This window comes from Acinonyx jubatus, chromosome E4, assembly GCF_027475565.1.
Source record: "Acinonyx jubatus isolate Ajub_Pintada_27869175 chromosome E4, VMU_Ajub_asm_v1.0, whole genome shotgun sequence".
NCBI classification, from domain to species: domain Eukaryota; kingdom Metazoa; phylum Chordata; class Mammalia; order Carnivora; family Felidae; genus Acinonyx; species Acinonyx jubatus.
In genome coordinates, this window is record NC_069395.1 from 26,302,878 (window position 1) to 26,329,847 (window position 26,970).

At 54.3% G+C, this 26,970-nt stretch overlaps 1 protein-coding gene and 1 long non-coding RNA gene across 29 annotated transcripts in view; one reads left to right on the top strand and one right to left on the bottom strand.

The window, feature by feature from the left end:
• PLEKHA6 (pleckstrin homology domain containing A6) overlaps positions 1 to 26,970 on the top strand; it is a 141,588-nt gene that overhangs the window by 88,588 nt on the left and 26,030 nt on the right. For 15 of the 22 annotated variants that reach the window (XM_027074790.2, XM_027074787.2, XM_027074786.2 and 12 more), the window contains 7 exons: positions 10,596 to 10,676; positions 11,358 to 11,472; positions 16,511 to 16,615; positions 17,271 to 17,343; positions 20,132 to 20,232; positions 23,706 to 23,908; positions 25,398 to 25,949. In XM_027074790.2, coding sequence (XP_026930591.1) covers positions 10,596 to 10,676; positions 11,358 to 11,472; positions 16,511 to 16,615; positions 17,271 to 17,343; positions 20,132 to 20,232; positions 23,706 to 23,908; positions 25,398 to 25,949 — 1,230 coding nt within the window. The other 7 variants (XM_027074791.2, XM_027074810.2, XM_027074793.2 and 4 more) reach the window with 5 other exon arrangements.
• LOC106972904 (uncharacterized) lies at positions 149 to 21,615 on the bottom strand. 7 transcript variants are annotated; one of them, XR_008293094.1, is made up of 10 exons: positions 21,155 to 21,615; positions 18,044 to 18,221; positions 17,763 to 17,866; positions 10,801 to 11,011; positions 9,976 to 10,098; positions 9,190 to 9,243; positions 8,304 to 8,515; positions 4,196 to 4,293; positions 2,811 to 3,744; positions 149 to 1,807 (listed from the first exon to the last, which is right to left on the bottom strand). It is a non-coding gene; the product is annotated as an uncharacterized LOC106972904 (long non-coding RNA). The 7 variants fall into 7 exon arrangements; XR_008293096.1 differs by lacking the exon at positions 149 to 1,807 and having other exon boundaries at positions 2,810 to 2,956; positions 3,588 to 3,744; XR_008293092.1 differs by lacking the exon at positions 149 to 1,807 and having other exon boundaries at positions 2,810 to 3,744.

The window sequence follows — 26,970 nt, forward strand, 5'->3', positions numbered from 1 at the left end:
ATCAAAAAATATTAGAACCGGAAGGTGGCTTGCAGAGACTCTGGCCCCGTGCTGTCCAGATAGACTGCTGCACGATGGTAGAGTGCGCCATGGCTGTCTGTCCCGTGTGGTCGCCTCTGGCGACTGTGACCGTTGAGCCACACGGTGAGATGTGGCTAGCATGACGAGGAACTGGCATTTTAATTTTATTTCATCTTAATTAATTCCAATGTAAATAGTCCCATATGACTAATGGCTACTAAACTGGACGGCACAGCTTTAGAATAATGCTACTTGGGGGCGCCTGGGTGGCGCAGTCGGTTGGGCGTCCGACTTCAGCCAGGTCACGATCTCGCGGTCCGTGAGTTCGAGCCCCGCGTCGGGCTCTGGGCGGATGGCTCAGAGCCTGGAGCCTGCTTCCGATTCTGTGTCTCCCTCTCTCTCTGCCCCTCCCCCATTCATGCTCTGTCTCTCTCTGTCCCAAAAATAAATAAACGTGGAAAAAAAATTAAAAAAAAAAAAAAGAATAATGCTACTTGTTTTATGTGATCCCTTTAATCTATTAATGATTATAACTTCAGCAATTTGCCGAGGAATGCTTATGTGCCAGGCATTTTCCTCTGTGCTTCCAACATGTGATCTTGTTTAACTTAACATCTCTGGTGTCACTTTGTTACAGATGGGGAAACCACTGCCCTCACCCTTTTCCATAAGGATAACCCACACACTCTCCATTCTTTGACTCTATGGGACAGCCTTCTTCAATAGTTCTCTAAGTCCTTTCCTTTCTAGATCTCACTTCTCCTCTCTGGGATAGCAGGGGGAGCACTCTACAGCTGTCCTCAGTCCACAGAGGGGGAAGACGGCAATGACCTTCCCCAGGTACAGCCATTTTCTGGCCCGTTCCACTGGTGGCCTGCGTTCCCAGGATCACTTTGGATCCTCCCTACAGCAGACAGCAATCTGGGGAGATGCCTCTGCCCTCAGAGCCCTTGGCAAGCTCCCCAAGCACGTGGGAAGTTCCAGACTCCTCACTCCCAGCAGAAGGAGGTGTTCGGAATTTCCCACAATCCATCTGTGTCCCCCAGTCTAGGAGAGATGAGCAGCTGAGCCCTCCCTGGGGGGAGGGGCCGGCTTGGCCCCCCCGGGGCAGGTGAGGGGTGATGCTAACACTAAAGCTTTGCTGCCATCCGCCTGCCTTTGTCCCCCCTTGCTCCATGCGCCTCCCTGAGATGAGGGCTCCTCCCCCCCAGAAGCAATTGTCCAGGCCCCTGCTCTCTGCTCCCATTGATTTACTGCTCTCCTCTCCCCCAGACAAAGCCCCTGCTTCATAGACTCTTATCAGCGTGGGCTGGCCAGTTGGGAGCGGGGAGGAGAGGAGGGGGCCCCGGAGCATATGGAACCTGCCTTCACATCCCCCAGCGAGAGGGACCGGAAGCTGAGCCCTCCTGCCTCTCTCACTCACAGTTCCATCTCCCAAAGTGCAATGGCACACGTCCACTCCTCCCACTGCCTCTGCAACCACGGCCATCACCCATTCCGTTCCTACTGTGTGTGAGGTGCTGGCCAACAGCAACCGAGAAGGCCCAGGCGGTAAGCAGTTTGTATGCGGCTGCCCTTCCGCATCTCCGCACCTAGGCAGGTGTTGTCGGACTAACATTCGTGGGTACCCCCTCGCCCCCGCTCCATGTCACACACAGTCCCCAGACCTATGGCCCACGGGCTTACAAGTAAGAGGGTTTGTGTCTTTTATCCCTGTGTTCTTACAGCCAGCCTGGTGGAGCAGGTGTCTCCCCTCTGAATCATGAAGCTTTGTCCCTCTTCTTTCCTGGAGACAAAAAAGGCTCAGATTGGACAAAGAACAGGAACTTTGTCTTCTCTCTCCGGTCACTAGGGTTGGGACAACGGACCTCAGCTTCCCTGACTCTGATATGGGCCTTGCCTTCCTCCAAATGCAAAGCCCAGACCACATGAGCTTAATTTATCCCCTTTGTTCTGAACCCCTTCATCTGTGTTGTGTACTGAACAAGGCCTACTTATTACCATTGGTTCATTTTTTTAATTATTATTCTTTTTTAATTTTATTTTTTTTAATTTACATCCAAATTAGTTAGCATATAGTGCGACAATGATTTCAGGAGTAGATTCCTTAGTGCCCCTTCCCCACTTAGCCCATCCCCCTTCCCACACCCCCTCCAGTAACCATCTGCTCCATATTTAAGAGTCTCTTCTGTTTTGTCCCCCTCCTTGTTTTTATATCATTTTTGTTTCCCTTCCCTTATGTTCATCTGTTTTGTCTCTTAAAGTCCTCATATGAGTGGAGTCATATGATGTTTGTCTTTCTCTGACTGACCACTTTCACTTAGCATAATACCCTCCAGTTCCATCCGCGTAGTTGCAAACGGCAAGATTTCATTCTTTTTGATTGCCGCGTAATACTCCGTTGTATAGATATACCACATCGTCTTTATCCATTCATCCATCGATGGACATTTGGGCTCTTTCCATACTTTGGCTGTTGTCGATAGTGCTGCTATAAACATGGGGGTGCATGTGTCCCTTTGAAACAGCACACCTGTATCCCGTGGATAAATGCCTAGTAGTGCAATTGCTGGGTCGTAGGGTAGTTCTCTTTTTAGTTTTTTGAGGAACCTCCATACTGTTTTCCAGAGTGGCTGCACCATTGGTTCATTGTTGACACAAGGAAGCTGAGGCACAGGACAACTTGACCCTCCCCGGTTGCTGGATTGATAACTGAGAAGGCATTTGTAGCCTTGGAGGGTGTGGAAGGAGGGACGTTAGTCTGGTTGCATTGTTCTCTGAACACTGACTCTGCCGAATGCTTTCCCTTGGGGTGAGGTGGGGTGGGACTGTTGTCTGGGACACCAGAACCAAATCTGCTGAGCTAGGAATGAAGAGAGCTGGTTCCAATGACCTTCTGGAGGCTCGGAAGCAGACAGCTGGGCCGCCTCAGCTTCTGAAAGGTTGGGGTTTTGGGATTTAGCTCAGAGCCGGGGGGGGGGGGGGGAAGACAGTAATTAATTAGTATCCTGCCCCTTTATCTCGTGGGACTCTTGCTGACTGTCAGGAGAAGGCGGCTTGGAGACTGAGGGAGGAGTCTGGGGCCTTCCCCCTGCTCCCATCAGGCTTCACCACTCAGGAAAGGCTGTGAGGAGGGAAGGTGGAGCCAGAATGACAGTCCTTCCTAAATGTCCTTTCCCTTCAGCAGGGAACAACACCAAAGCGTGAGGGCAAGGAAGGTGAGGAGCCCCAGGGAGCTGCGTTGCCCCAGTTCTCCCAAGTTGGGTCAGGCGTGGGGTGGACAAGCGGGAAAGGCCCCTCTCGTCCTGCGTCCTGCACATCACAACTTCTAGGCCCAGAATCCCTATCTTGACGCTTGCAAGGGCCATTGGTGTTCTGACAGTTAAGGAATGGCGGCTTCAGGAATGACGTTCAGTAATTCGTCGACCAGAAAGGGCAGGGGCCTGGAGTCCTGTGGGCCCCCCCTCCCCCGTGGTGTCTTTGGATCTCGGGGGGGCGGGGCAGGCACCGGTGGGGAGGTGAGGAGGGGGCGCTCAAGAGGCTTGGTAGAGCTGCTCTTTACTGACCAATAAGGGAGAATTTCAACGTTTTCATAACATAGCATGGCTGTGCTGAATATCCACCCCGGTTATCTTCATTTTTCGGAAGATGAATGGAATCACATAAAGTAAAATCGTCATCGTCGTCGCCGTCGTCATCAGTTTGAGGATAAGATAATCCAAGCTGGGGCACAAGATCAGAATGAACACTCCCCGCAAACTTCCCCTCCCTGAGATATCCGCCGCTCCCCGCCGCACACACGCGCGCGTGCACGCTACAAACAGTGACCGGGACTAAAGAGCCCGCGAGATCGCAACCCTTACCCTGCCGTCTGGGGCTTCTTTCCAGCCCAGGGCAGGGGCTAGGAGATAGTACGGCGAGACCCCAAGGAAGGACACGGTGGGGAAGGGAGGAAACCTGACTCTGGACCCCTGATTTGTGATTTCCCCTCCGTTGGCTACTAAGCCAGCTCATCTGCTTTCTATCTGAGGTAGGGACCGAGCTCCGGGTGAACATCCCCCAGCATTCCACAACCGGTCATAGTAAGGGAAATGTGTTTTGGCCCTTTGGGGTGGGGATGGGGGCTGTGAGGATAGGCAGAGTTGAGCAGGAAAGGGGGCGGCCCGAGTCTTACATTTTAGCCGCTCAGCCCAGTGGCCTAGCATTTCAGGACATTCCAAGCTTGCTTGGCAGAGGACGCCCTATTCCTGCCCTTTTGGAAATGACTGGGGCCTGGGAGGAAGGATGGTACAAGGGCAGAGAGGAGAGAACAAGTACCGGTGTGAGGCTGGCAGCTGGGTCCCCGGAGCCCGCAGAGCTGGTATTTTGCTCTGCAGGCAGCAAGCACGTGGAGAAGACACAGTGCCGTGCCGAGGTGCTCCTTGCCACCTGCAGATCCCCAGGAGGGCCACCGGGGCCTGACCTCCTTTGGCTTCTTTGTGTGGCAGCAATAGGCCGGAGGACGGAGGGACTTTGGTGGGGAGAAGTTGGCTAGGGCAGCGTATTTTTCCCGAGGAATGACCAGGAGAGCTTCAATGGTCAGGCACACCAGCGCTGTTGGAACTGTAAACCGAGCTGGTTTTAATTGGGACAGAATGCCGGAGCAGATAAAGCTGCTCAAAAATAATGATGAGACATGGTGGGGAGGGAGGTGGGGAGCTGCAGCCAAACCTCTCCCTACCTTCCTCCCTCCCCCCGCCCTCCGGCAGCAGCCGTCCCAGGAGTGTGGATGGCCTCACTTGGAATTTGCTAGCTGGGGAAAAGAAGGAAGTGGGAGGGATGGGCCACAGGCAGCACCCCCCCCCCCGCTTCCCCCCCTCCCCCCCCCCCCCCCTGCTCACCCCATGTCCTCTCTCCATATAATGAGCTGTGATGCCAGAAGCCAAAGTGCTCTCTGGATGGGGAAGCCTAGCCAGGGCTAATTCTCTGTCAGCAGATTCTCGGGAGCTATGGAAATAGGCAGCTTGGTATAGGGCAGATAACCAGGAGGGGCCCAGAGGGTGGAAGGCGTTGAGTGTATTTTTCTAGTTGTTCAATATTTATCACGGTGGGAGCTCTGGGCGTCCAACCTGTGTGTGTGTGTATGTGTGTGTGTGTGCGCGCGCGCGCGTGTGCGTGCACATGTGCAACCATGCATGCCTACAAAGGGTCGCGGAGACTGGGGTTGAATTTGCTGCCTTTGACCGTGTAGTGCCAGTAGCCCTCTAGACAGATGCCGATGCTTGGGGAGGATGTTTGGAGACAGATCAGTACTGGGTTATCTTTGTAGTGAGGCTGTCACCAGGACCCGGAGACTGAGGGCGCCTCAGGAAGTAGGAAAGCCCTAACTAGGAAGGAGAGGCGGATGCCCGGCCTCTGCTTGTTGTAATTTACTGGTATTGGTACTTCTGGAAAGCCAGCCCCCGCCCCATGCACATAGCCTTCTTAAACCTGAATGGTATGTTTTTCCTTTTCTAGCTTCGGCACCTGGCATGTTTCTTGATTTGTTTTTAAGCAAATTAATCATCGCCATTATCTCTTATGCATAAAACATTTCACAGTTTGCAAGTTCCAGCTATTATTTCATAGAATTAGAAGGTACCTCATTTGCACACGAGGAAACGAATAACCAGAGAAGTCAGGTCACATTGCTAATTCCCGTTGGATCTTGGACTGTAAGCCTGGTGTTGCCCAATTCTCTTTTCACTGGTGGCACTGCCATTGGGGCCACGTTTGTAGGCACAGTGGATAAGGTGGCCACCCAGTGGGAGATCCAGGAGTTTAGGGATGTTCCTGCCTCCATCACAAAATCTGCTTGACTGCTTGAGATTCTCCCCCTTTTTTGGGGGGGGGGGGGAATCAGGAGGTCCATTTGGAGATGTGCTCATAACTATTTGTTCCTGAGAAATGGAGGCCTTTGACATCCCCCCCACCAAAAAAAAAAAAAAAAGGAAAGAAGAGAGAAAAAATGAATCACCTATCCTTGTTTCCCTTTTAAAATATCCTGTACCTGGTAAGTTCTTCTTGACGTCTACCCTAAAATGACAACCTGTCATTCTGTGCAGTTTAGTGGTGAAGGAAAAGAACCCCAGCTAGGCATTCTGTGTGCCTGAACCCTGAGGATTTCAGAGCCCTCGACAAGCAGGGAAAGCCCCTGAGCCTACATTCCTACTCCCTTGTGCTAGCTTCACTAGGCATGGGAGAAGTAATTTAGCTTACAACTTAAGCAAAGCCTGTGGGAGGTTCCTGAGCTCAGCTTGAAGAGAAAGGGGATATTTTTTGCCTTCTAGAGGAAGAAAACTCATTTTCCCAATGCACCTCCATTCCCTCCTCCTGTACAGATGAGCTTAATTTTCTTCCCCTCCTAATGAAGACGGATCAAAGCCAAGCTATATATTCGAGGGGGAGCCAGGCAGGGGAGCTGAGTGAAGGGGCAAGGGGGCAGAGACAGAGCTTCTCTCATGGAGAGGAAGTAATTAATTTTAAGAGAGAGCAAAGGTAGGGAGGCCCTTGGTAATAGAATGTCAAACTCCAAATGCAGGTGGCTAAAAATTAAGTTGGAGCACGGAGGGTTTCTTTTGTTCGTTCATTCATTCACTTGTTGGTTCAACAAATATTTATTAGGCGCCTACTGTGCACAGGCAGAGACCTCAAGCTGGCACCAGAGGAGGGCCCAGATTCCCGCAACCATAGCAGGGCTCAACTAATTAGGCTGGGCCAGAGAGAGGTGGGATCTGGCACCCGAAGGCTCTTGTCACCATTTGCAAAAGTCCCGCTAAATGGTTGAATATATTGACCGTTTGGATTTAGGATTAGTTGCCTCAATATCGGTAGCTGTTGACCCCAGCTCTAGCCAGCCGGCTTGTCTTGTCGCAGTTAAATAATAATGTTGTCTGCTCGCTTTTGCATTCACTGATTGCACGGTTCTCTGAGTTGTGACCTCGATCCGAAAAATTAGACCCGCCCTCCCCTTTCAGGGTCTGTTGTGGCATCACAGAATTGCCATAACAACAGACTATGATGTCAACGGACTGCCTGGTGCTGCGATAAAGGACCACGCTGCTCAGAAGGGATTCTGTCATCCGAAGGCAGAAATGGAATAATATGGAAAGCCAGAGGAACTGAAATTTGGTATCAAGAAAGAACAAGTTGGCAGCATAAGCTGACAGCGGGTCTGGAGCCTCCCTTGCTGGAGCCCTTTGTGAACAGCCAGGGCACTTAATGAGATTGATTGCAGAGTGAGCTTGCCTGGAGGCAGGGGGTTGGAAGAGATGACCTTCAGAAGGCCCTTGCAGTCCCAGGACCCTCAGACACCGAGGGCCTGAGGGAAAGGGGAGATCTGATCGTCTTCAGCCCCCGGAGAGTTCAGGGAACTTCAAGGCGATGCAAACCTCCTTTGCCCCTGAGCAGATGCGACAGTCGCCAGCTGGGATTTCTCATATGGCATCTGGGAAGATTTTCAGAAGTAAACACACGGTGACCCCCTCTGAGCCCTGTTTGCTGCCCTCTTCCTCACAAGCTTTGGGAGGAAGCTTTCCTTCCAGTTCACCAGAGCAAAGAAGTCAGGTCCTTGCCACCAGCTCTGGCTCCCCGTGCCCCTCAGCTGGACCCCAAGCGGAGGGCAAGCCAGGCGGGGCTAGGTCCTAAGAGAGCACGTTTGGGGGGAGGGGGGGGTTGCTGCGCAGAATCCCCCCTCGCTGTGCCCTGTCTGTGCCGAAGTCTGGGAAACTTAATCTCAGCTTCTAGGCAGTGGCAGCAGCCGAGCCTGGAGCTTCTTTTAACCCTCGTGCCCGCGGGATCAGAAGGGTCTCTGCGAAGCACGTGGATTTCAGCCCAAGGGCCTGCGTTCGGGGCTGGGGGTCGGGAGGCAGGAAAGACGGTCTTCCTGCAGGCCGCGCAGATGGGAGCGCGGCCCCAGACAGCTCCGCCCGCCCGGCCACTCTGTGTCCTTAGCTCAGGGAGGTCGGACTACCTGGAACTTGTACACCTGCTCGGCGCCCGCCCGCCTCTGTTTCAGCGTTTTCTCCTCGGGGACCTGGACCGGGAGGATATCATCCCTGCTCATTTATTCTGCCTCCAGCACTCAGACGGCAGCATTCGGGCTGGATGCTAGGAAGCCACGGGCCCCCCAGGGCACCTGGGCACCCCCTGCCACCACCCGGGGAGAGCCCCTCCCCCTCGCCTGGTGCTGGAGCCGGGAGGAGGGGGAGCCAGCCGCGCCTGCCTCGCGCCCCGAGCTGGCCACCGGGACCCGGAGGACTTACTTCTCAGAGGGATGGTAGGAGCAGGGTGGCTGGCAGGTCCTCTGAGGCTGCCGAACAGGGGACAGAGCTGCCAAAAGGATGTTGAAGTTTCGGGCTGATCGGCGGGTCAGGTAGGGATTTCTTCAGTGGCCGGTGAGCCGAGTTCCGTGAGCGGGCTGATGGGCGGCTCGCTGGGTCGGGGGCTTCTGAGCGAGGGCCCTGCCAGACCTGACCTGGAGAAGGAAGAGGAGTTAGGTCAATGGCTGCTGCATTGCAGTGCTTGTGAAGGGGAAGCTATTTTGAAATTGGTAGCGCCGGGATGGAGAGAGGACGTCATTTGTAGGGGTTGCTGGGTAGGAGAGTCTGGGGCAGGGAGCAATTCGCTGTCCCTTGAGAGACCTGTGCCGGCTGACAGCAGACTGTGTGTGCTTCTGTGTGTGTGTGTGTGTGTGTGTGTGTGTGTGTGTGTGTGTGTGTATGTGTGTGTGTGTGTGTCTGTCTGTCTATACCAGTGTGTGTGGGGAAGGTTCCGGCAGTTAGCACAGGGAACATGTAGCGGGCTGGACGTGGGAGGTGGGGAGCAGGCGCTCTGTGCCACCGGGGAAAAGCAGAGATCTTGGCACCTCGAGGACCTTATTTTCACAAACTGCTCGCCTCCCAATGGGGGAGAGGCGGGGGGCAGGGGGGACTGGAACCAGTTACCCTTCCTTGCAACGATGCCCTGCAGTTGAGGAGAGCATCCCTGTTGGAGGGAGGAGGGAATAAAGTTTGAGACGTGGAGAGCAGGTGAGCAATATGCTGGAGTTGGAACCGAGTCCTGGTGGACACTGGCCAGATTTAGGGTCCTGGCCGGCAAGCCCAAGCTGCAAAACCCTAGATTTCCACATAGACTGTGGCCACTGCTCACCGGGCTTCTCTGCACAGGGCTTTGGATTCTATCTGAACATGGCTGGTTTGGGAGCTGAAAAAAAAAAACCCACCGTTTGTTATTATCTCTAACTCCAGCAGACAGCCCAGGGGCTGAGATTCCCGGACTATTGAAGACAGGTCTCCATAAGGTTACTTCTCATGTGGAGGGGAAGGGACCAAGCTAGGCTCTCTTTCCTCAGGGGCCGGCTGGGGTGCCGCATGCCAGGCAGCCCTGGCTGGTCGCTGTCAGAGTGCTCAAGTGGTCTGGTGTCAGGACCCCCCCCCCCCCCGCCCCAAGCCCCAAGCCTGGCATGGCTTCAACAGGCGCTGTCCAGGTGCCTGCTTCTTGGGGAGGACTGAGACTGTTCTGGACTCTCACAGCATCTGTCACGAGGGATGAGTGAAGACCTTAAAACTCACCCAGTCCCCCACTGGCTAGATGCTTGGATCCTACAATGTTCTTGCCAAGTGATCCCCTCTTCTCAGAAGCCATCTTCAATGGCTGCCATTGGTGGCTTAGACCCACAGCACCAGCCCCCCTCTAAGGTCTATCTGCTACCCTTTTCACAGACTGTCTGTCTCCCCCAGAAGCCACCAGGAAACTAGGCTGACATTCAGCCAGCCAGAGAGCCACAGCAGGACTTCCCCAAGGAGCCTCCATGGCCCTGCTCCCCATCTGCTTCTGCACAGACCCCGTTTCCTAGCAGCCTGTCCTCCCAGCACCCCAGCCCACCCCAGGCCCCAGCATCCCTTAATTAGATGTGACTGTGGAGCCGGCACTCACCTCGATGCCTGACGGTCGGTCCCTGGGGCCTCAGTACATCAAGTGGCCCCTTAGATGCAGGGACCCTGAACTGGAAGCGTGAGTGGGTCCCAGCCCGAGCTCAGGAATGGAGTGTCTGGATCTCTGGTTTCACGTAAAGCAAGAGATGCAACATAAAACAGGAGAGAAAGGAGTCCAAGGTCACAAGGGAATTCTTTCAGCAAATAATGAGTGAGCAGTTTTTATGTGGGGCACGGGCAGGAGCTGTGCCTGGGAGAGAACCTGCCACACACGAAACCTTGGCTGTTGGAGACTCCCGCCCCCCCCCCCCCCCCCACTCAGTTACAAGCCCAGGGTCACCACTGAAGGGGTTAAGTGGGACGTATTTCCAGCCTCAGCGATCTGTGTAAGTAGTTAGCACTGACTAGTGAAAGGTGTCTCCCTACCCCCCACCTGACTGCAGCTGCTTTTTCTACAGCCCAGCCCCCCAGCCTGCCTCTCCTGGACCCCAGAGAGGACAGAGGGACCATCTCCCATGGGGCCACCGGGCCCTGTCACTGCCTGGGGCCCACCCTTCCTTTAGCTTGTGTCTCTGCCTTTTCCGTCTTTATCACAACCTCTCTCTTTTTTTGCCTCCACAGCCACAATGAAAGACGGAACACATTTCTGCACCCAGTGACTGGCCAGGTCCCAGAAGAAAACAAAAAATTTAACTTGAAAACGTATGTCTGCCCCCATTGGCTGCTTGACCTTTCCAGCCTTCCCCACCCCCGCCCCCACTGCCACTTTGCAGCTGGGAAGGGGAAAGAGGGGGTGTGGAGAGCAGAGGGAGTTAGGGTCTCTCACCTCAGTCCTGAGGAATGGAAGCTTCTAAGGGCCATCCAGCTTGTTGACCTCACCCACTTTTCCCAGTGTCTCCCAGATCTCAGCCTCAAGGAGTGAGATAGTTTTGAGGTGGGCGTATCACCCAGGGGCCTTTGAGGGAGGTGCTGAGGGAAGGTGATATAACCCTGAGAGCCAAATGTGAATTCCTCTTGGCTTCCTCTGTGGATCTCGGCTCAGTGAATGGAAGGAAAAGAAAGATCATTAAATGACTCTCATATCCACTGAGGCATTGTGTCTCTTCAGTTAGAAGGAAAAGGAGTTCCAGAGTCCTAAGGTCTAGGTTTTTAAAATAAGTTTACAGGAAAGAAAGAGGAAAATGCCCAACCAAGATTACTGGCATGTGGTCTCAGAAGAGCGGAAGGAGCAGCTGAGGTGACCTCTTGATAGCACTTAGGGGATGTGATTTTGTGCTGATGCTGGAACAGTGGGTGGCAGGGTAGGGAATACAGCTAGGGCCCTTCCATTCTTTCTGGGTTCTGACCAGTCCCTTTCTTCTGTTTTCATCAACCTGAAATCAGATCGGCCTTGGACATGTCCAATAAAGCAGGTGGAAAACGCCCGGCTATCACCAACAGCGACACATCCAACCACAACATGGTGTCCGAGGTCCCCCCAGAGCGGCCCAGCGTCCGGGTAAGTCTAGCCCCCAAGGCAAGCTGTCAGGTAGGAATCCTAGGAAATATGCTAGCCTGTCCAGCTGTTTCAACAGTCTCCAAAGAGCAAGTAAGGTGATGCAAGAGGGGTGGAGCACAGGAAGGGAAGAGGGGTCAGACCGGAACCTTATAGAAGGTCAATCTCTAGACTGGGGGGTTCTCAACCTTGGCACTGTTAGCTTTTGGAGCCAGATAGTTCTTTGTGGTTTGGGACTGTCTTGTCACTGTAGGATGTTAAGCAGCATCCCCAGCCTATACCCATTAGATGTCAGTAATACCTGCCCTATGACAACCAGCGTCTCCAGACATTGTTAAATGTTCCCTGGGGCACAAAATTGCCCCCTCCTCCACCTATTGAGAACCACTGATCTAGGGGGACGGCAAAAGAGGAATTATTCTTGGAGGAGATGCCAATTGAGAGCTCAGAAAGGAAGGAGAGCCTCAGGAGGAAGAAGTAATCCAGACAAGAATGTGGCACAGAGGTCCAGTAAGATAAGGGCTGAAAGCGTCCATGGGGCGTACCACTGGAGAACCTGACAGGTGGTGGGATGGGGGCAGAAGGCGAGCAGGAGAGAGCTAAAGAGGAGATGGGCGGGCAGACAGACGATGAAGAGTAGAAACTAGTCTTCTAAGAAACTGGACAGTAAGGGGTAGTACAGTCATATAATAGAGTGCTCTCCAAAAATTAAATTGCACGAGAGCTATGTGTATTAACGAGGATAAATCTCGAAAATGTAATGTTGGGTAAGAAGCAAGTTGCAGAATATGAAAAACGTGCTATCGCTTACGTAAAACGGACATGAAAGTGATATGGCATATGTATAGGTATATTTGTAGTACAAGCATGTAACCACTGCCAAGCTGACTAGTTTTGGGTCAGCAGTTGCCTCTAGGAAGGAAGAAAGGTAATGAGATTGAGGAGGGGCTCAAAGGGAGTTTCAGCTGTATTTGTCACGTTTTGTTAGAAACCAACAAAGTGGTGATTTATTCTCTACTTTTCTGAAGTGTTTGAAATATTAAAATGTACGTATCTGTAAAGAAACTTCACTGTTAGGGGGAATGAGGGGTAGGGGACAGAAGCCAGAAGATATGCCAGATGCAGGAGGTCTGCTTGGTCCATCTTGTTTTGTTTTGAGATGTGCGAGCAGGAGGGGCGTGGCCCAGTAGATGGGTTCAGGAGGAAGGGGACAGCCGTGAGTCTCATTTCTGTGGAGACAGGAGAAGTCAGATGCAGAGGTGCTGTTAGCCTGCATAGGGAAGGGGTACTCCTGAGCTACACGGGAAAGTCATGTGAAGCTAGGAGGTGGGGGTGTAGAAAGTTAAAGACGTTCCCATCTGACGTCCTCAACTTCTACAGGGAGGTAGGAGGTAGGGTTTTCTGCAGAGAGTGGGGTGGGTGGAGAGGCAATGAGGCTTGAGAATATGCCCAAGGTTTGGAGAACAGGAACAGAGGACAACGAGGGGAATATGAAATATTGCGTGATAATGTCGAACGGTCAACTGAGGTCACAGACTTGACTCTGGCTGACTCCAGTCCACAGTTGTGTGTGGTTTTACTCCAGCACCACTCCCAGACTGGCTGTGAAAGCAGGGAAGGCAGACGGTTGGATTGGCCTAAGGTTGAGTGGTGCTGGGAAGCCGTGGCAGAAAGATAAGGAGGCGAGAGTATGGAGGGTTTGGCAGGAGAATGGCTGAAGTGGTGAACTATGGGAGTGGCTTCTAGGCCACAGAGAGGAGGTGAAGCTATGGCAGGTGAGAGCCTGAGAAGGAAGGGAAGGATTTGCGGATTTGCTTATTCTTAGGGGAGTAGGTGGTGATTCAGGTGCCTAATCTCAGCCTTTATATGTGGATTTTTACTAGTAAAGGTTAGAAAACAATTTTATCCCCCAGATTGGGGTGTGCTTTATAATAAATCCCAATTTCTTCTTTCCTTTCTTCTGCAAGCATTTGCTAAATGTTTATTGTAGCCAGATACCTTGCCGGGCTCTGGTGACGAAGAGATGAATAAGATTCAACTTCCTCCCTACAAAGAGCTCAGAGTTTGGAGAAGGAGCTGGAAAGCCAACAGTTCCATTGCAGTGTGACATGCTTTAGACTGCAGGAATGGACAGACAGGAGGGGCAGCTAACTGCCCCGGGGGATCCAGGAGGTTTTGTGGAGTAGGGGGGGTCTACACTGGGCTTAAAGGATGAGTTGGGATTTGTTAGGGAACAAGGGAGATCCTGATCCCCCTGTCTTCCATGAGTCATGAGCAAAAGCAGGGAGGATGGGAGAGAACCACCAGGAGTTTGGCCTGACCGCAAGGGACCTGTTGGGTAGAGGGGCAGAAGGCGGGTCATGGGCCCGGCGACTCTTACAGACCTGCCTTGTGAGCCATGCTAAGAAATTGAATAGTCTTCCAAGTGGCGAGAGGTAGTAAGAAACGTTAAGAGAGCGTCACGATTACCCTGTTTTAGAGAAGTAACCTGACTTGTTCCAGAAGGTGCGTAGCAAGAAGAGATGACGACCCGACAGGAAAGAACAGATCCGAGGACCGTTAGGAACATAGACTCACCCACCCGTAAATGTGGGATAAGGAGAGGAGGGAGGAGGGAATGGTGTGAGGCGGTTCAGAGTTCTAGTTTGGGCAAGTGGGTGGATTGTAGTACCATTCACCAAGTGAGAAATACAGAACAGGCTTGGTTAGGAAGACAACGGGCTCGGGTTTGCATTTACTTCATCCTGGCTGGACAACCTGTTACAAAATGGACCAGGGCTAGGAGGGAAGTCTTAGGTACGGATTAGGGAATTTTCAGCCCATTGCTGGTAGTCAAGGCAATGGGTATAGATGAGATACAGAGACAGCGTGGAACAAGAAAAATGAGAATTTTAAAAGTTTGGTCAAGGCCCACCAGTTGAGTAAAGGTGGAGATTGAGAAGGAGCGGCCACAGGTAGAGGAGCTCAAAAGAAAGAATACTGTCACAGAAACCAAGAGTCGCAGGAAGCAGAGAAAGTAAATGCTCTCCAGGGTCTTAGGATGATGGCCTAAGACTGAGCAGCCTTAATTCAATGACATTGCAGCTGCCACTTCAGGAAAGAAGTGCAGGGGGGTTAGGAGTAAACGCGAGGAGAGGATGTCAGGACTCTTCCCAGGAGAATATTCCTGCAGGGAAAGGAGGGAAAGTGTTACCTGACAACAGGCAGTGGATGTAGAGTTGAGGGGGGATTCTGGTGTGTGTGACAGAGAGAGGTGGAGGGAAGAGAGACAGACAGAGACAGACTGATGCCTTAAGATGGAGAGGACGGAGCCCATGTGCCCGGGAGAAGCAGCCAGTAGAGAAGGAAAAGTTGAAGACAGATTTGAGAGGAGATTATGAATGGAGCAAAGTCCCAGGAGATGGCGGGTCGAATGTGTTAGCCTTGAAAAGGAAGACGGCACCTCTTTTGACATGGAAGAGGAAGAGGGGATGAGTGGTGAGGACAGTAATTTTCTAGGTAAAAGGGTGTGAAATTGAGGAAGTGCATGTCTGATCGCTGGATTGTCTGTGTGTTGGCAGGAGGGGAGCCAGGTCCACCGCGGGGAGGGCAGAGGGGGAGCTCGCGGGGCAGGGAGCGGAATGATGGCTCATGAGCCGAGCTGTGCTTGGGAACGGTGGTCTGTGGTGGCCTCATCTGTACTGCAGTGTGCTTCTCCTCTGCCAGAACCGTCCTCTGGCAGTGAGTGCAGGGAGAGGATAATTTGATTGCTCGGGGATTTTGAGTTTTAGAGAAGGCCAAGCAATGACAACGGATGGGGTGTTTGGGAGGGTAGTTGACCTATTCCCATGTGGGGTCTGGCCTTCTTAAGTAATTTTTTTAATTTTTTTAATGTTTGTTTATTTTTGAGAGAGAGACAGAGAGCAAGTGAGGGAGGAGCCGAGAGAGAGAGGGAGACACAGAATCCGAAGCAGGCTCCAGGCTCTGAGCCATCAGCACAGAGCCCGATGCGGGGCTCGAACCCACAAACCGCGAGATCATGACCTGAGCAGAAGTCAGATGCCTAACCAACGGAGCCACTCAGGCACCCCTGGGCTTCTTAGGGAAATAGATACAACCAAGAGGCAACTGACAGATCCAGAAGAAAAGGGGAGGACTGAGGAGCTGGAGATGCCAATGGAGTAGAAAAGCTGATGGTGTCGAGTAATGGGGTGAGCAAGCCCAAAGGACAGGAGGGCGTCAGGAAGTCGAAATCTCAGAATTGAAGATGTCAGTGGTGAAGGGGCCTGGGTGCGACCAGGTCAAAGGTGCGGCCATGGGAGTGAGTGCTGGGGTAGAAGCAAATGGTTTTGGAACTGAGGACCTCACGGTACTATCAGGTCAGGGCAGTGGGTGGGTCATCATCAGGGACAAGGTCACGGTGATGGCAAGACTTTGAATGAAGGGGATGATTGGTACCAGAATCTTAAGATTCTGAAGGAATTGATCTAGAAGCTGACAGTGATGAAAAGGGCTAAACAATGGAAGATCAGGGGTGCTTCCAGAGTGATTATTGCCAGCATGCGGAAGGGTGACAGTGTCCATGTGGCAACAAGGAGCTAGGAGAACACTTGTGTATCCTCCCTGCTCTGTGCTACGTCGGCCATTCGAGAGGGAGCAGGACTCTGACAGGATGATGACATCAGGAATGTACTTGTATTTGGATGGGTGCCAGAAAGCTTTACAAAAGAGTTGGGGAGTCAGGACAGTAGAAGAAAGCCCGGGGGCGAAATGAAAAATCTTACTTTCTCTTCACAACAACCACCACAACAAAACCCACACCATTGTGAGACGGGTCGGACTGATTTTGAGCCCCATTTTAGAGATAAGAGAAAAGCACCGAAGAATTGGACAGCTGTGCCCTTGAGTGAGGACAGATCCAAGAGTCCCACCTGGTCCTCTTGGCGTGACGAGTCCCCCAGGCGTGGAGAGAGATACAGCTCCCACCGAGGGTAGCTTCCGTTGCAGATAGAGCAGAGAGGAGGACAGGAAGAAAGGCCTGCTTCTCTCTCGGTCTCCCCAGGCAACCCGAACATCCCGCAAAGCCATCGCTTTTGGGAAGCGCTCACACTCCATGAAGCGGAATCTCAATGCACCTGTCACCAAGGCGGGCTGGCTCTTCAAGCAGGTGAGGCCTCCCCTGCCGGTCCCCCCACCATGACCGCCGCTCCGATTCCTCTGTATTTCTGAGTCCCTGCGTGTTTTGGTATGTGCTTCCGTATCCTATTTTTGGTATATCTCTGTGAATCTCCTAATTTTATAAAGACTCAGAGAAGTTGAGTATCTTCCCAAAATCACACAGAAAAATTAATGTCAAATATGGGAATCCAGCCAGGTCTCCCGATGGGCAGATGCAGTGACTTTGAAGTACGCTGGGTCACCATCCCCATGAGAGCACCGTCTGGCTCATTCTCAGCAGGTCCCTCTTGCTGCACTAAGGGGACTGTCCTTAGTCTAGGGGTCCGCTAATTCTTCCCAGTTTGACCTTGCCACTCTGCCTGACTGCCCTCTGCCCACTTATCCTGGCTCATCTCTCACCCCTTTTATCTTCCCTGGGAGAGATGCTGAGGCGCAGAAAGACAGAACTGGAAGGTCACGGGCAATAGTCCAGGGTCCGTTTCCTGCGTCCGAGGTCTTAAGGGGGTTGGCTGCCACTGGTTACTGGCAAAACCGTAACCAGAGGCAGGATGTCCTTATATAATTCGTGCCGCACACCTTCCCCTGCATCCCCCCTCCCGTGCCCAGCTCACGGTCCCTCCCGTCTGTCTCCACGTGTCCCACAGGCCAGCTCCGGGGTCAAGCAGTGGAACAAGCGCTGGTTCGTCCTGGTGGATCGCTGTCTCTTCTACTATAAAGGTGAGCTTCGCTTCCACTGGGGCTGGCAGGGGCCACAGGAAGGCAGGGCCCACTCTTGCTTGTTCTGCCAAATCATCAGGCTCTGCTTCGGGTGGACGTTGGTCAGTGGACCAACGGTGGCCGGGCGGTGGCGGTGGGAGGGGGGATATGCAAATATGCCCCATAGCTGCCGGCACCTGTGGGTCCTGACGGTGGGGTGAAGACAGAGCCCGCTTGCTCACGCGCTCGATCACGTCACATTCCACAATATTTCCCGGGCACCCTCGAGGTTTCAGGCAGAGTTCTAGGTCCGGATGGAGGACACAGTGGGTGAACAGGAAAGTCATGTGACACGCGGTGAAGTCCTGGGGTGGGGGATGGGGTAGGAACAGGAAGGAGAAGAGGAAGGTCCCTACTCACTACTAGGTAAGGTGACCTACCGATCGGGGCTTGTGTGTGGAGCTTCCTCCCGTCGCCCTGGAGTGTCCGATCCAGTGTGTGGGGGCAGAAATCACAGTGTTGTTCACCGCTGTAGCCACAGCGCCTAAAACGGTGCATGGCACATTGTAGGCGCCCAGTGTTGAGTAAACGAACATCCCCCAGCTTCTGTCCTCTCCGTGCACCCCTATACTGACTCTCTAGCGTCTCAAAAACAGAAAGAGAGAGAGACCTAATAACTGTGGTGAGGCAGCCTCCAGGAAGTTATTTTTAAAATACGTACAGCAATGTTGTGTCAAGGAAGGCACCTTGGGAGCTAGTGAGGGCTGATGACAGCGACGGCCCCGTCACGCTGACGCGGGGCCACAAGAAGAGAAGGGCAAAGTGATTTTGCAGCAGGAGAGGCTGTTTCTTTTCCTCCATGCCCCGGGAATGGCAGAGCCCTGCCTCCTCTGGGCCTCCTGGGGGCAATTCAGTGAATCATTAACTTGCACAAACAAAGGTTGTACCCAGTGACCCTCCAGAATGCTGCTGTCCCTGTGCCCTGCGTTGCTGCCACCTGAACCTGAGGAGAGAAATCAGGAAGGGGCTGCATATACAGGATCCAGTCACAGAGAAAACCCCAAGACGGGGGGAGAAGAATCCGCCAAGGCTTGGTCCCTGGTGCTGAGCCTCTGGGACCCAGGGCTGACTGGAACCAGAGTATGAACGAATATGAAGGAAAGCCAGGCCCTCTGCAGACAAGAGACTCTGGGACTGGCGTGAGGGTAGAAACTTAAGAGCTGTGAACTCAAGAGGCACTGTGATGGGGGCCACCATCCACTGAGAGATGCGCTCAAGAGACCCCGTAAACACTGGCCTGGAGACTACCAGGCAGAAGGCCATCACCCCCAGAAGATGGCAGCCTCTGTTTCCCTGAAGAAGCCCTGGGTCCCCGGCCCTGGGTTCCTCCTGATCCTTTGGCTTAGCCCTTCCTCTGGGTACCATGCTGAGTCTGCATAGGAAGCTGGGCCTTAAGCCAAGTATCTTATCTAAGTGTTGAGGAAGAAGAGAAGGGGAACCCATGAGCGTATAATCCCAGAGACCCCTTCTGAACCCTGAGGGTTTTGCAGGGTCTCTAGCCCCAGGACTCAAGAGCTATCCCAGGGAAGTGGGGAGAGGCTTGCCAGGGCCTCATAGTTGCCCCCCCCCACCTATTCCACAGAGCACCCCCACCTTCCGTGGCTCCTGCTGACACCTGGGGGGGGGCCTGACTAGCTAATCCATCAGGCTCCTTTGGAGATTCGGGGTGAATTATGTAACAGCCTGGCTGTTAGCCTGATCCGGGGAACAGAGGGCCAAGAGGTTACACAGGGGCATGTCTTCCTGTGGAGACATGGGGGCCATAGAGGGGAAGGCAGACCCCTGTCAGGAGAGGACAGAGCAAGCTGCTGGGTGCCTGGGAAAACCTTGGAAACAGTTACCCAGAGGAGCCAGAGCCGAAGAGGGGACTATCCTCTCTGCCCTGCCCGATCCCATTATCATCCTGTTATGTGTTTCCCTATTGGAATTGTCTTGCTTGCAGAGTCTCTATAGACAGGAGAGTGGTTAAGAATGCCTGCTCGGGGGGCACCTGGGTGGCTCAATTGGTTAAGCGTCCGACTCCGGCTCAGGTCATGATCTCACGGTTCGTGAGTTCGAGCCCCGCGTCGGGCTCTGTGCCGACCGCTCGGAGCCTGGAGCCTGTTTCAGATTCTGTGTCTCCCTCTCTCTCTGCCCCTCCCTCGCTCACGCTCTGTCTCTCTCTCAAAAATAAGTAAACATTAAAAAAAAAAAAAAAAAAGAATGCCTGCTTGGGAGTCAGACTTCTTGGGTCCAAAGACCAATCCACCACTCTCTACTTAAGTAACCTGGGACCAATTACTTAACCTCTCCACTGCATCTCAGCCTCCTTCCCCAGAAAATGGGGTAACAGCAGGACCTTTTTGTGGGATTGTTGGTACGGTGAAATCCTTTAAGGCCATTAACTTAGAACAGTACCCGGCGTATAGCAAACCCTCCGTAATGTCAGTCGTCACTTATCTGTTTACCCTAAGGTAAGCTCCTGGAGGGTGCGTACCACTTCTCTCTCGTTCGCGTCTCTAGTCCCGGTACCTAGAACCGTGTCTGCAAGGCCGCCGGGTTCCCTACCTCCCGGGAGCGTGCCTCGCGTTGTTGTACAGAGCACACCCTGGGTGCTTGGTGGGTGGCGGCCCCGAGTCCTGACAGGCCGTAGATGAGCCACAAGCATTTATCGGTATCTGTCGTAAGCGGGCAGATACCCTCCTCTCTCTCCCCCTCTGCGCGGGCCACGGGCACGTGCGTCTCACCCGGGCCTCTGTTCACCCGACAGATGAGAAGGAGGAGAGCATCCTGGGTAGCATCCCGCTCCTGAGCTTCCGGGTGGCGGCAGTGCAGCCTTCGGACAACATCAGCCGAAAACACACCTTTAAGGTCAGTTGGCATTTCTCTCCCAGGCCAGGTGGGGGAGGGGGGCCTGCTCTTGTAGAGCACGCGGGACTGGAGAAGGATCACGAGCCACCTCCCCGAGGAGCCCCCCCAGTGGTGGCGGAAGGAAAGAGTAGGCAGTGACCCCTGGACTTGCTACAGGCTGTTGTAAGGCTGAGGAGAGGCCCGAGAGGCTGCCTCCTCTTACCTCGGAGTCAGGTGGGGCCCGTGGAGATGGGGATGGTGGTCCCACAGTTGTTCCTGGGGGGGGGGGGGATGAACCCTCTGCCCAGCGGCCTAGCATCGGTCGCTGTGGAAATTCCTCGCAGCAGAGGCGGGGCCGTGGCTGGTGGGGTTCTGATATCCTTTCTGGAAAGGAATCCTCCCTACACCAAGCCCGGAGGACTGGACCCCCAGTCACACCGACTCAAATTTCAGCCTCTAGAGAAAATCGGGAGTTGGGTTTGATGGCAAATCAAGAAATGCGAACCTCCCAGTAGAGAGCAGTTTGGGAGAACAAGAGCGCGGGAAGACGGGCCTCGCATGGGCCTGCTCAGTGTCACTCCCTGAGAACCCCTGGGGAATCCACCCATCAAAGACGCACTTGCAGCTGGCTCATCACAGGCCAGTGTTTTTCCACATTTAAAAATTCATGACCCACTGAAAACAATAAAAACCCCGTGCCCTTTTTGTACTTGATGACGCAAAGATCATAGGCTCCTTTCACTTCCAAATATAAAATCAGGGTACCAACCATGCCTTGCCCTAGCACAAAGCCATCTGTCCCCTAGTTGAGAATTGCCGTCCACGACCCTGAAAACCTAAAGCCGTGGTGTTAGGTGATAGAAACTGCCGCTAACACCAGGTCAGTATCTGAGCCTGTAGGACCTCAGAGCCTGCCCCCTCCTGTCCTTCAGACTCTGCTCACCTGACTGTGGAAGAGAGGTGGGCCGCACACCCAGGTGTCGCTCCAGAGGACAGAACCAGGAGGGGCTTCTTTGGCACATAATTAGTTCCTAGCCTCCTAGGGTCCTGTCTGCCAGAGGTGTGAACAGAATGAGCAATTAATAAAACTCTGGCTCCAGGGAGCCAGGTTCTAGCTGGGGGAAATAGAAACAGGTTGTTTAACCAACAACAGAAAGTCCTACTATACACATGCGTGCACACACCCACACAGTCAAACAGCCTGTCTTACCCTCTCCTCCAGACCTGTTCACAGACACATCCACACTCCAGCTCGGAGCTCTGCCAGCCACAGGCATTCCATCAGCGCCCCAAGTGACTGACACACACGCACACACACACACACACACGCACACACCCCTCCATAGCCCCAGCTCGCTGTGCCCATCAGCCCCTCTCCTCCTTCCCTTTCCCCCGAGAAGCACACTGCCTCTTTAAAACCCAACTCTGAGGGCTGTGCTCAGTGGCCCACAAAGGGTTCCGATTGTGGCTATTGAGTGGCCCTTCCCCAGGGAAGGGAGGGGAAGGGAACGGAGACAGATGGGAGGCTTGTCCTGTTACAGCCACCAAGTGAAACTCTTGGATGGCTAATAATGAGCCGGGCACTGTTTCTGCCCAGCCTGCTGCTGAATGCCTTAACCTCTTCCTAACCCAGCCCTGTGGGGGCTCAAAGAACTTCACCCCACTGGGGGACCTCCCTCAATATCATGGCCCAGTTTCACAATGCCAGGCTGGTGTCCCCCTCCGGCTCGCCATCAACTGCCCTGTCTTCTCCCAGGATCTGCCTTTTCCTGTTGCAAGCGGTTCCCGTGCCTTTGCTTTCTCCTTGTTTCCCTGTGGGCATGTTTTGTCCTCTAGCCTGACCGTGAGCTCTTCAAGTGCAAAGAGCAGGTCTGTTTTCCTGTGACTGGTGCCGGAGCAGAGCTCTGCACACACGGGGCGCTCACGAGCAAATTAATTCACTTGCTGTCCGCTCCTACCAGCCCCAGGTCACACCCACAAGACCTGCCTGTGTCTCTCTCTCCTGTACAATAACCCTGTGTCCTCCACTCCAGGAGGCCAGCCTGGGCCCCTGCTCTCCGTACCCTTGTGCAGTTTCAAGCCCAAGGTGCCTCCTTACAGTTTCACTGCCTAGAAACACGCCCCGCTGCCCACAAGCCAGCCCCCTGCTGGAGGGTGGGAACTGGCAGGATCCAGAGGAAAGAGGCCCATCTCTACTCCTCGAGAAGTAGGACATGTCATTGCGTGATGACTCCCGTCAGAAGGGAATCATGTGCTGGGGAGGGGTGGCACAGCAGGGCGAATGTCCAGCCAGGAAAGCATGTGGGAGGTGTGGGTTTGACACAGTTTAACACAGCTGCTTCGGAGAGCCCTGGGGCTTGGTCAGGAGAGCCCTGTCTTCTCTCCTTCCAACCCCCAGAGACCCATGATTTCACACCCATGGGGTCAGAGACCAAAGTGAGGTTCACATCTGAGACTAGTAACCACCCGGATTTCTCATGTCGAGTGGGGTAAACCGGGCTACCTGCTTTTTCCGGGAGACTGAAAGTCTCACCAGGGAAGCATGCTGAGGTTCCAGAAAGAATTGGGCTCTGGAGCATCTCTTCCTTGTGGCCTTGGAACCTGGAGTCTCACCAGGTAGAGCCCTCCCCATTAAACAGGTGCAGCGCGTCAGGCCAGAACAAAAACCCAAGTTGTTTGCAGCTGCAGAGCCGGAGTCAGGGACAGCACCGACGCCCTGAATCCTCCCCGCCAACAGCCCCGATTGCCTTGGCGCAAGCTCTGCCCTCCCCGCTCTCGGCGGGCTGAACCGGGAATCGCTGGGTGCTGTCGTCCCAGTGGTTGACAGCCAGTAGAAGGGGGGTAAACTGAATAGCTCCCCACTTCCCTCTGCTCCTCAACCTTCCTGCCACATCATCTTCTGGCTCTCCCTCTGGTGTCTGGTTGACCTTTTCTCTGCTTCTCCTCCTTCTGACTGCGTGAGGACCCCTCCTCTGGACAGGAGCTCTCTTCTGGGTTCCCGCCTGCCGCACCTGCTCGCGGCCACCAACTAGGTAGCGTGCTCTAACAGTCCGTGCGTGCCCCTTGCATGCCCAGGGAGGTGGAGGCCTGGCTGTCTCTGCACAGAAGAGACGGCACTCGGTCCTCAGAGGCCAGGCTGGGGCCAAGGCTGGCATGTGCTCGGGGGCGGGCCCCCCGGGGGGGGGGCGGGGGGCATCTCTCTCAGACATCGGGTAACTGCCCTTCAAATCAAAGACGGAATTTGATGGGAGAGCGGGCATGGTAATTGTGCTTCCTGTTTGTAATCACTTCAGGTGGGGCAGGTAAGCTTACCTGGCCATTGGGCGGCTTATTGGGGTCCAGAGAGCTAGCCAAGGCGGACGCCTAGACGCCAGCTGGAGCCCTTGGCCTAGCTCGGTTTGCCCCTGAGCTCCTTGTGGGGAAAAGAGCTGCAGGGCAGGGGGACGGCCCGCCTGACCGCCTGTGCTGTGGGTGTGGGTGTCTTCTCCCGACAGGTGACCACGTGCTGGGTGGATGAGGCCGGGGCCAGTTCCACGCACTGCCTCTCCCCACAGGCTGAGCACGCTGGGGTCCGCACCTACTTCTTCAGTGCCGAGAGCCCCGAGGAACAGGAGGCCTGGATCCAGGCCATGGGGGAGGCTGCCCGAGTACAGATCCCCCCAGCCCAGAAGTCGGTGCCCCAAGCTGTGCGTCACAGGTGAGTCCCAGGGCACAGGGCATGGGGGTGGGGAGTGCTAGAGAAAGAGGATCAAGGAAGCGCCCTACTCTGTGTCCTGCTGAGCCCGGCGTGCTGGCTTGAACCTCTGAGAACACGTGAGCCGCTCCTTGCCTCCTAGCAGGGCTAAGTGATTCCAGAGCCTGGAGTCTCTCTTCCCTTTCCCCTGACCGGTTCTCCCTCTTCTCTCTGGGCTGGTGGAGGCCAAGAGAGAAGCCAGGTTCCATCGTGGCCTGGCCAGGAGCCAAAGACCAGGGTCATTTGCTCATTTATTCTTGACTTTGCACATTAAACCCATGACCTCTGGAGGAGGGTAGACTCAGGTGCGAATCCCAACTTAGCTACTTGCTCACACTGTGACATCAGGGTGATCACTTAACCTCTCTGAGCCTGAATTTCCTCCCCGTGAAGGCAGCAGTTATAATCCTACCTCATAGGGGCAGCCGGGAAATCCTGACATGCAGTGAACACTCAGCCCATGGCCGCCCCATCACCCCTGCCACCTGTCCCCACCCACAGCCTCACGGCCTGTCTCTGCTGGAACCGGGTAGATGGGAGTCTTGAGTTAGATGTTAACAGGGATCCAGAAGAAGGAGGTTTTTATGATACAGGCTCCAAGTCTATTTTAGTGTCTTAGAAGTGTTTACCAGGCAACGCTGCAACAAGGATGCTTGAATCTGTTGAATTTGAGAAGCGGTAGGGAAAACATCGTCACGAGGTCCCATCTTCACTTCAGCTGAGGGGCGTACTTCCAGGAGTTCGCTCATTTAGTTCATAAATATTTACTGGAAATAGGTATGTGTGAGGCACTGTAGGGGGCGCTAGGAAAACAAGGGAAGACCAGTCTACATGCTTCTGCCTCGTGGCGCTTACGTTCAGGCGGAGTCTGTCCCGGAAGAAGCTTGTCCTGGAGAAGAAACTAGCATGCTTCTAAGCCTAGGATGTTTGAGGCAACAGCTTAGGCGCCTGGCGCCCGCCGTGTTTGATCTCACAGTCCTACGAGGGGAGCGACTGTTATACCCATCCTGCCAACGAGGAGCCCAAGACTTGCAGAAGTTAAGGAACTTGCATAGGACAGCAGGCTGAGCTGTAACGAGCCTCCATGGCCGAAACATCAAGGACAGTCACTATCATGAAGCTTTGGTATAGTGTGCACCGAGTTTGGGGGGCTGCAGCGGGGACAGACTGCAGAGGAGACCAAGTCTGGGGCGGGTTAGTCTTGGCCATAGCTTCCGAAGGCTGGATGCAGTGCAGGTCAGCAGAAGGGAGCAGAGAGTGGGCCGTGGAGAGGACCTAGAGGGGAAAATGAGCACACCACGCGTGGGCAAGAGTGCACTGTGTTTTCGAGTAACTGCCCGGGCTGGAGCAAGAAAGCAAAATGGGCATTTGGGAAACAGAACTGTCATTCATTGAATCCCGTTTCCATCGCTACCTTCCTGCCCACCCTTCTCCACTCCTTTTCCCTTCCCAGTCTACCACCCCCTGCCCAGCTCGCTGCTGGGCTGGAGTCACTTACAACATCTCCCTTGGCATCCTGCAGCCATGAGAAGCCAGACTCAGAGAACATCCCTCCTAGCAAACAGCACCACCAGCCGTCCCACAACAGCCTCCCCAAGCCCGAGCCAGAGGCCAAGACTCGAGGGGAGGGTGACGGCCGGGGCTGCGAGAAGGCAGAGCGGAAGCCCGAGAGGCCTGAAGTCAAGAGCGAGCCTCTGGTGAAAGCCAATGGCATCCAAGCCGGACCGGAACCATCCTCAGAGCCGGGCAGCCCTTACCCCGAGGGCCCAAGGGTCCCAGGGGGAGGAGACCGGCCCGCCCAGCCCAATGGCTGGCAGTATAGCTCCCCGAGCCGGCCGGGCAGCACAGCTTTCCCGCCTCCGGACTCAGAGAGTGGGGGGCACCAGCGGAACTTCCCCCCACGTGCCAACCCCGACAAGATTGCCCAGCGCAAGAGCTCCATGAACCAGCTGCAGCAGTGGGTGAACCTGCGCCGGGGGGTGGCGCCCCCTGAAGATCTCCGGAGGTGAGTCCTGATGGGGCGTAGGCGTGGAGCTGGGGTGCTGCGATGGCCAGGGGCGGGGACTGGGGTAGTAACACTTGCAGCTTCCCTTGCTGGAAGCCTTCGGGAAGCCAGGCTGCGTTGGGAAACCAAGAAGACTCCAAAACCCAGGGTCTCAGGCTTGTCCAGATCCTTTCCTGTCCCCCGTGGCACCGTCTGTGGAGTGTGACCCCTGCCCGATTCCTGCCCTCTCTGATTGCTTCAGAGACAGGGTCGGACTCCCTGGCACCTCTCCACAAGGATGCTGGGTGCCCAGGACACGCGCAGGCAGTCATAGGAGGGGCCTCGGCCTTGCTCCCGTCAGATATCCGTCTGTGCTCCCCACCCTCTTACAACAGCCCCTGTTCCAGCATTTCCACCACCGTGAGCCTCACTGACTGCCAAGCCCACTTACCCCATTTTTGAACGGCTCTAATTGTTTGAAAGTCTTTATTTATTGCAGTTGTAAAAAAAGAAAAGAGGGGCGCCTGGGTGGCTCAGTCGGTTGGGCGTCCAACTTCGGCTCAGGTCATGATCTCGAAGTTGGTGGGTTCGAGCCCTGCGTCGGGCTCTGTGCTGACAGCTCAGAGCCTGGAGCCTGCTTCAGATTCTGTGTCTCCTCTGTCTGCCTCTCCCATGCTCATGCTCTGTCTCGCTCTTTCAATAATAAACATTAAAAAAAATTTTTTTTAAAGAAAAGAAACGAAATGTCGCCACTCACTGATCCTAGTCCTGCCCTCTAGACCAGTTTCCTCCTTTGTCCAGTGACTGGCTTCAAATACTGGAAGACATTTATTAGCCTGATAGCATTCATCTCGTTCATCTCGGGACAAGTGGGGCTGCTGCTCCCTCCCCTGGGTGTGGGCGGCTCCAGGGACCCCAGGTGACACCTTCAGGAAGGCTACTCACCTCTGGTGGCACTCTGCTGCTGGGGACATCTGGCCTGCCCCAGGGGTGAGCGCCTCACTTGGGATGCATCCCAGAAACCTACCGGTCCCGCCCTTGA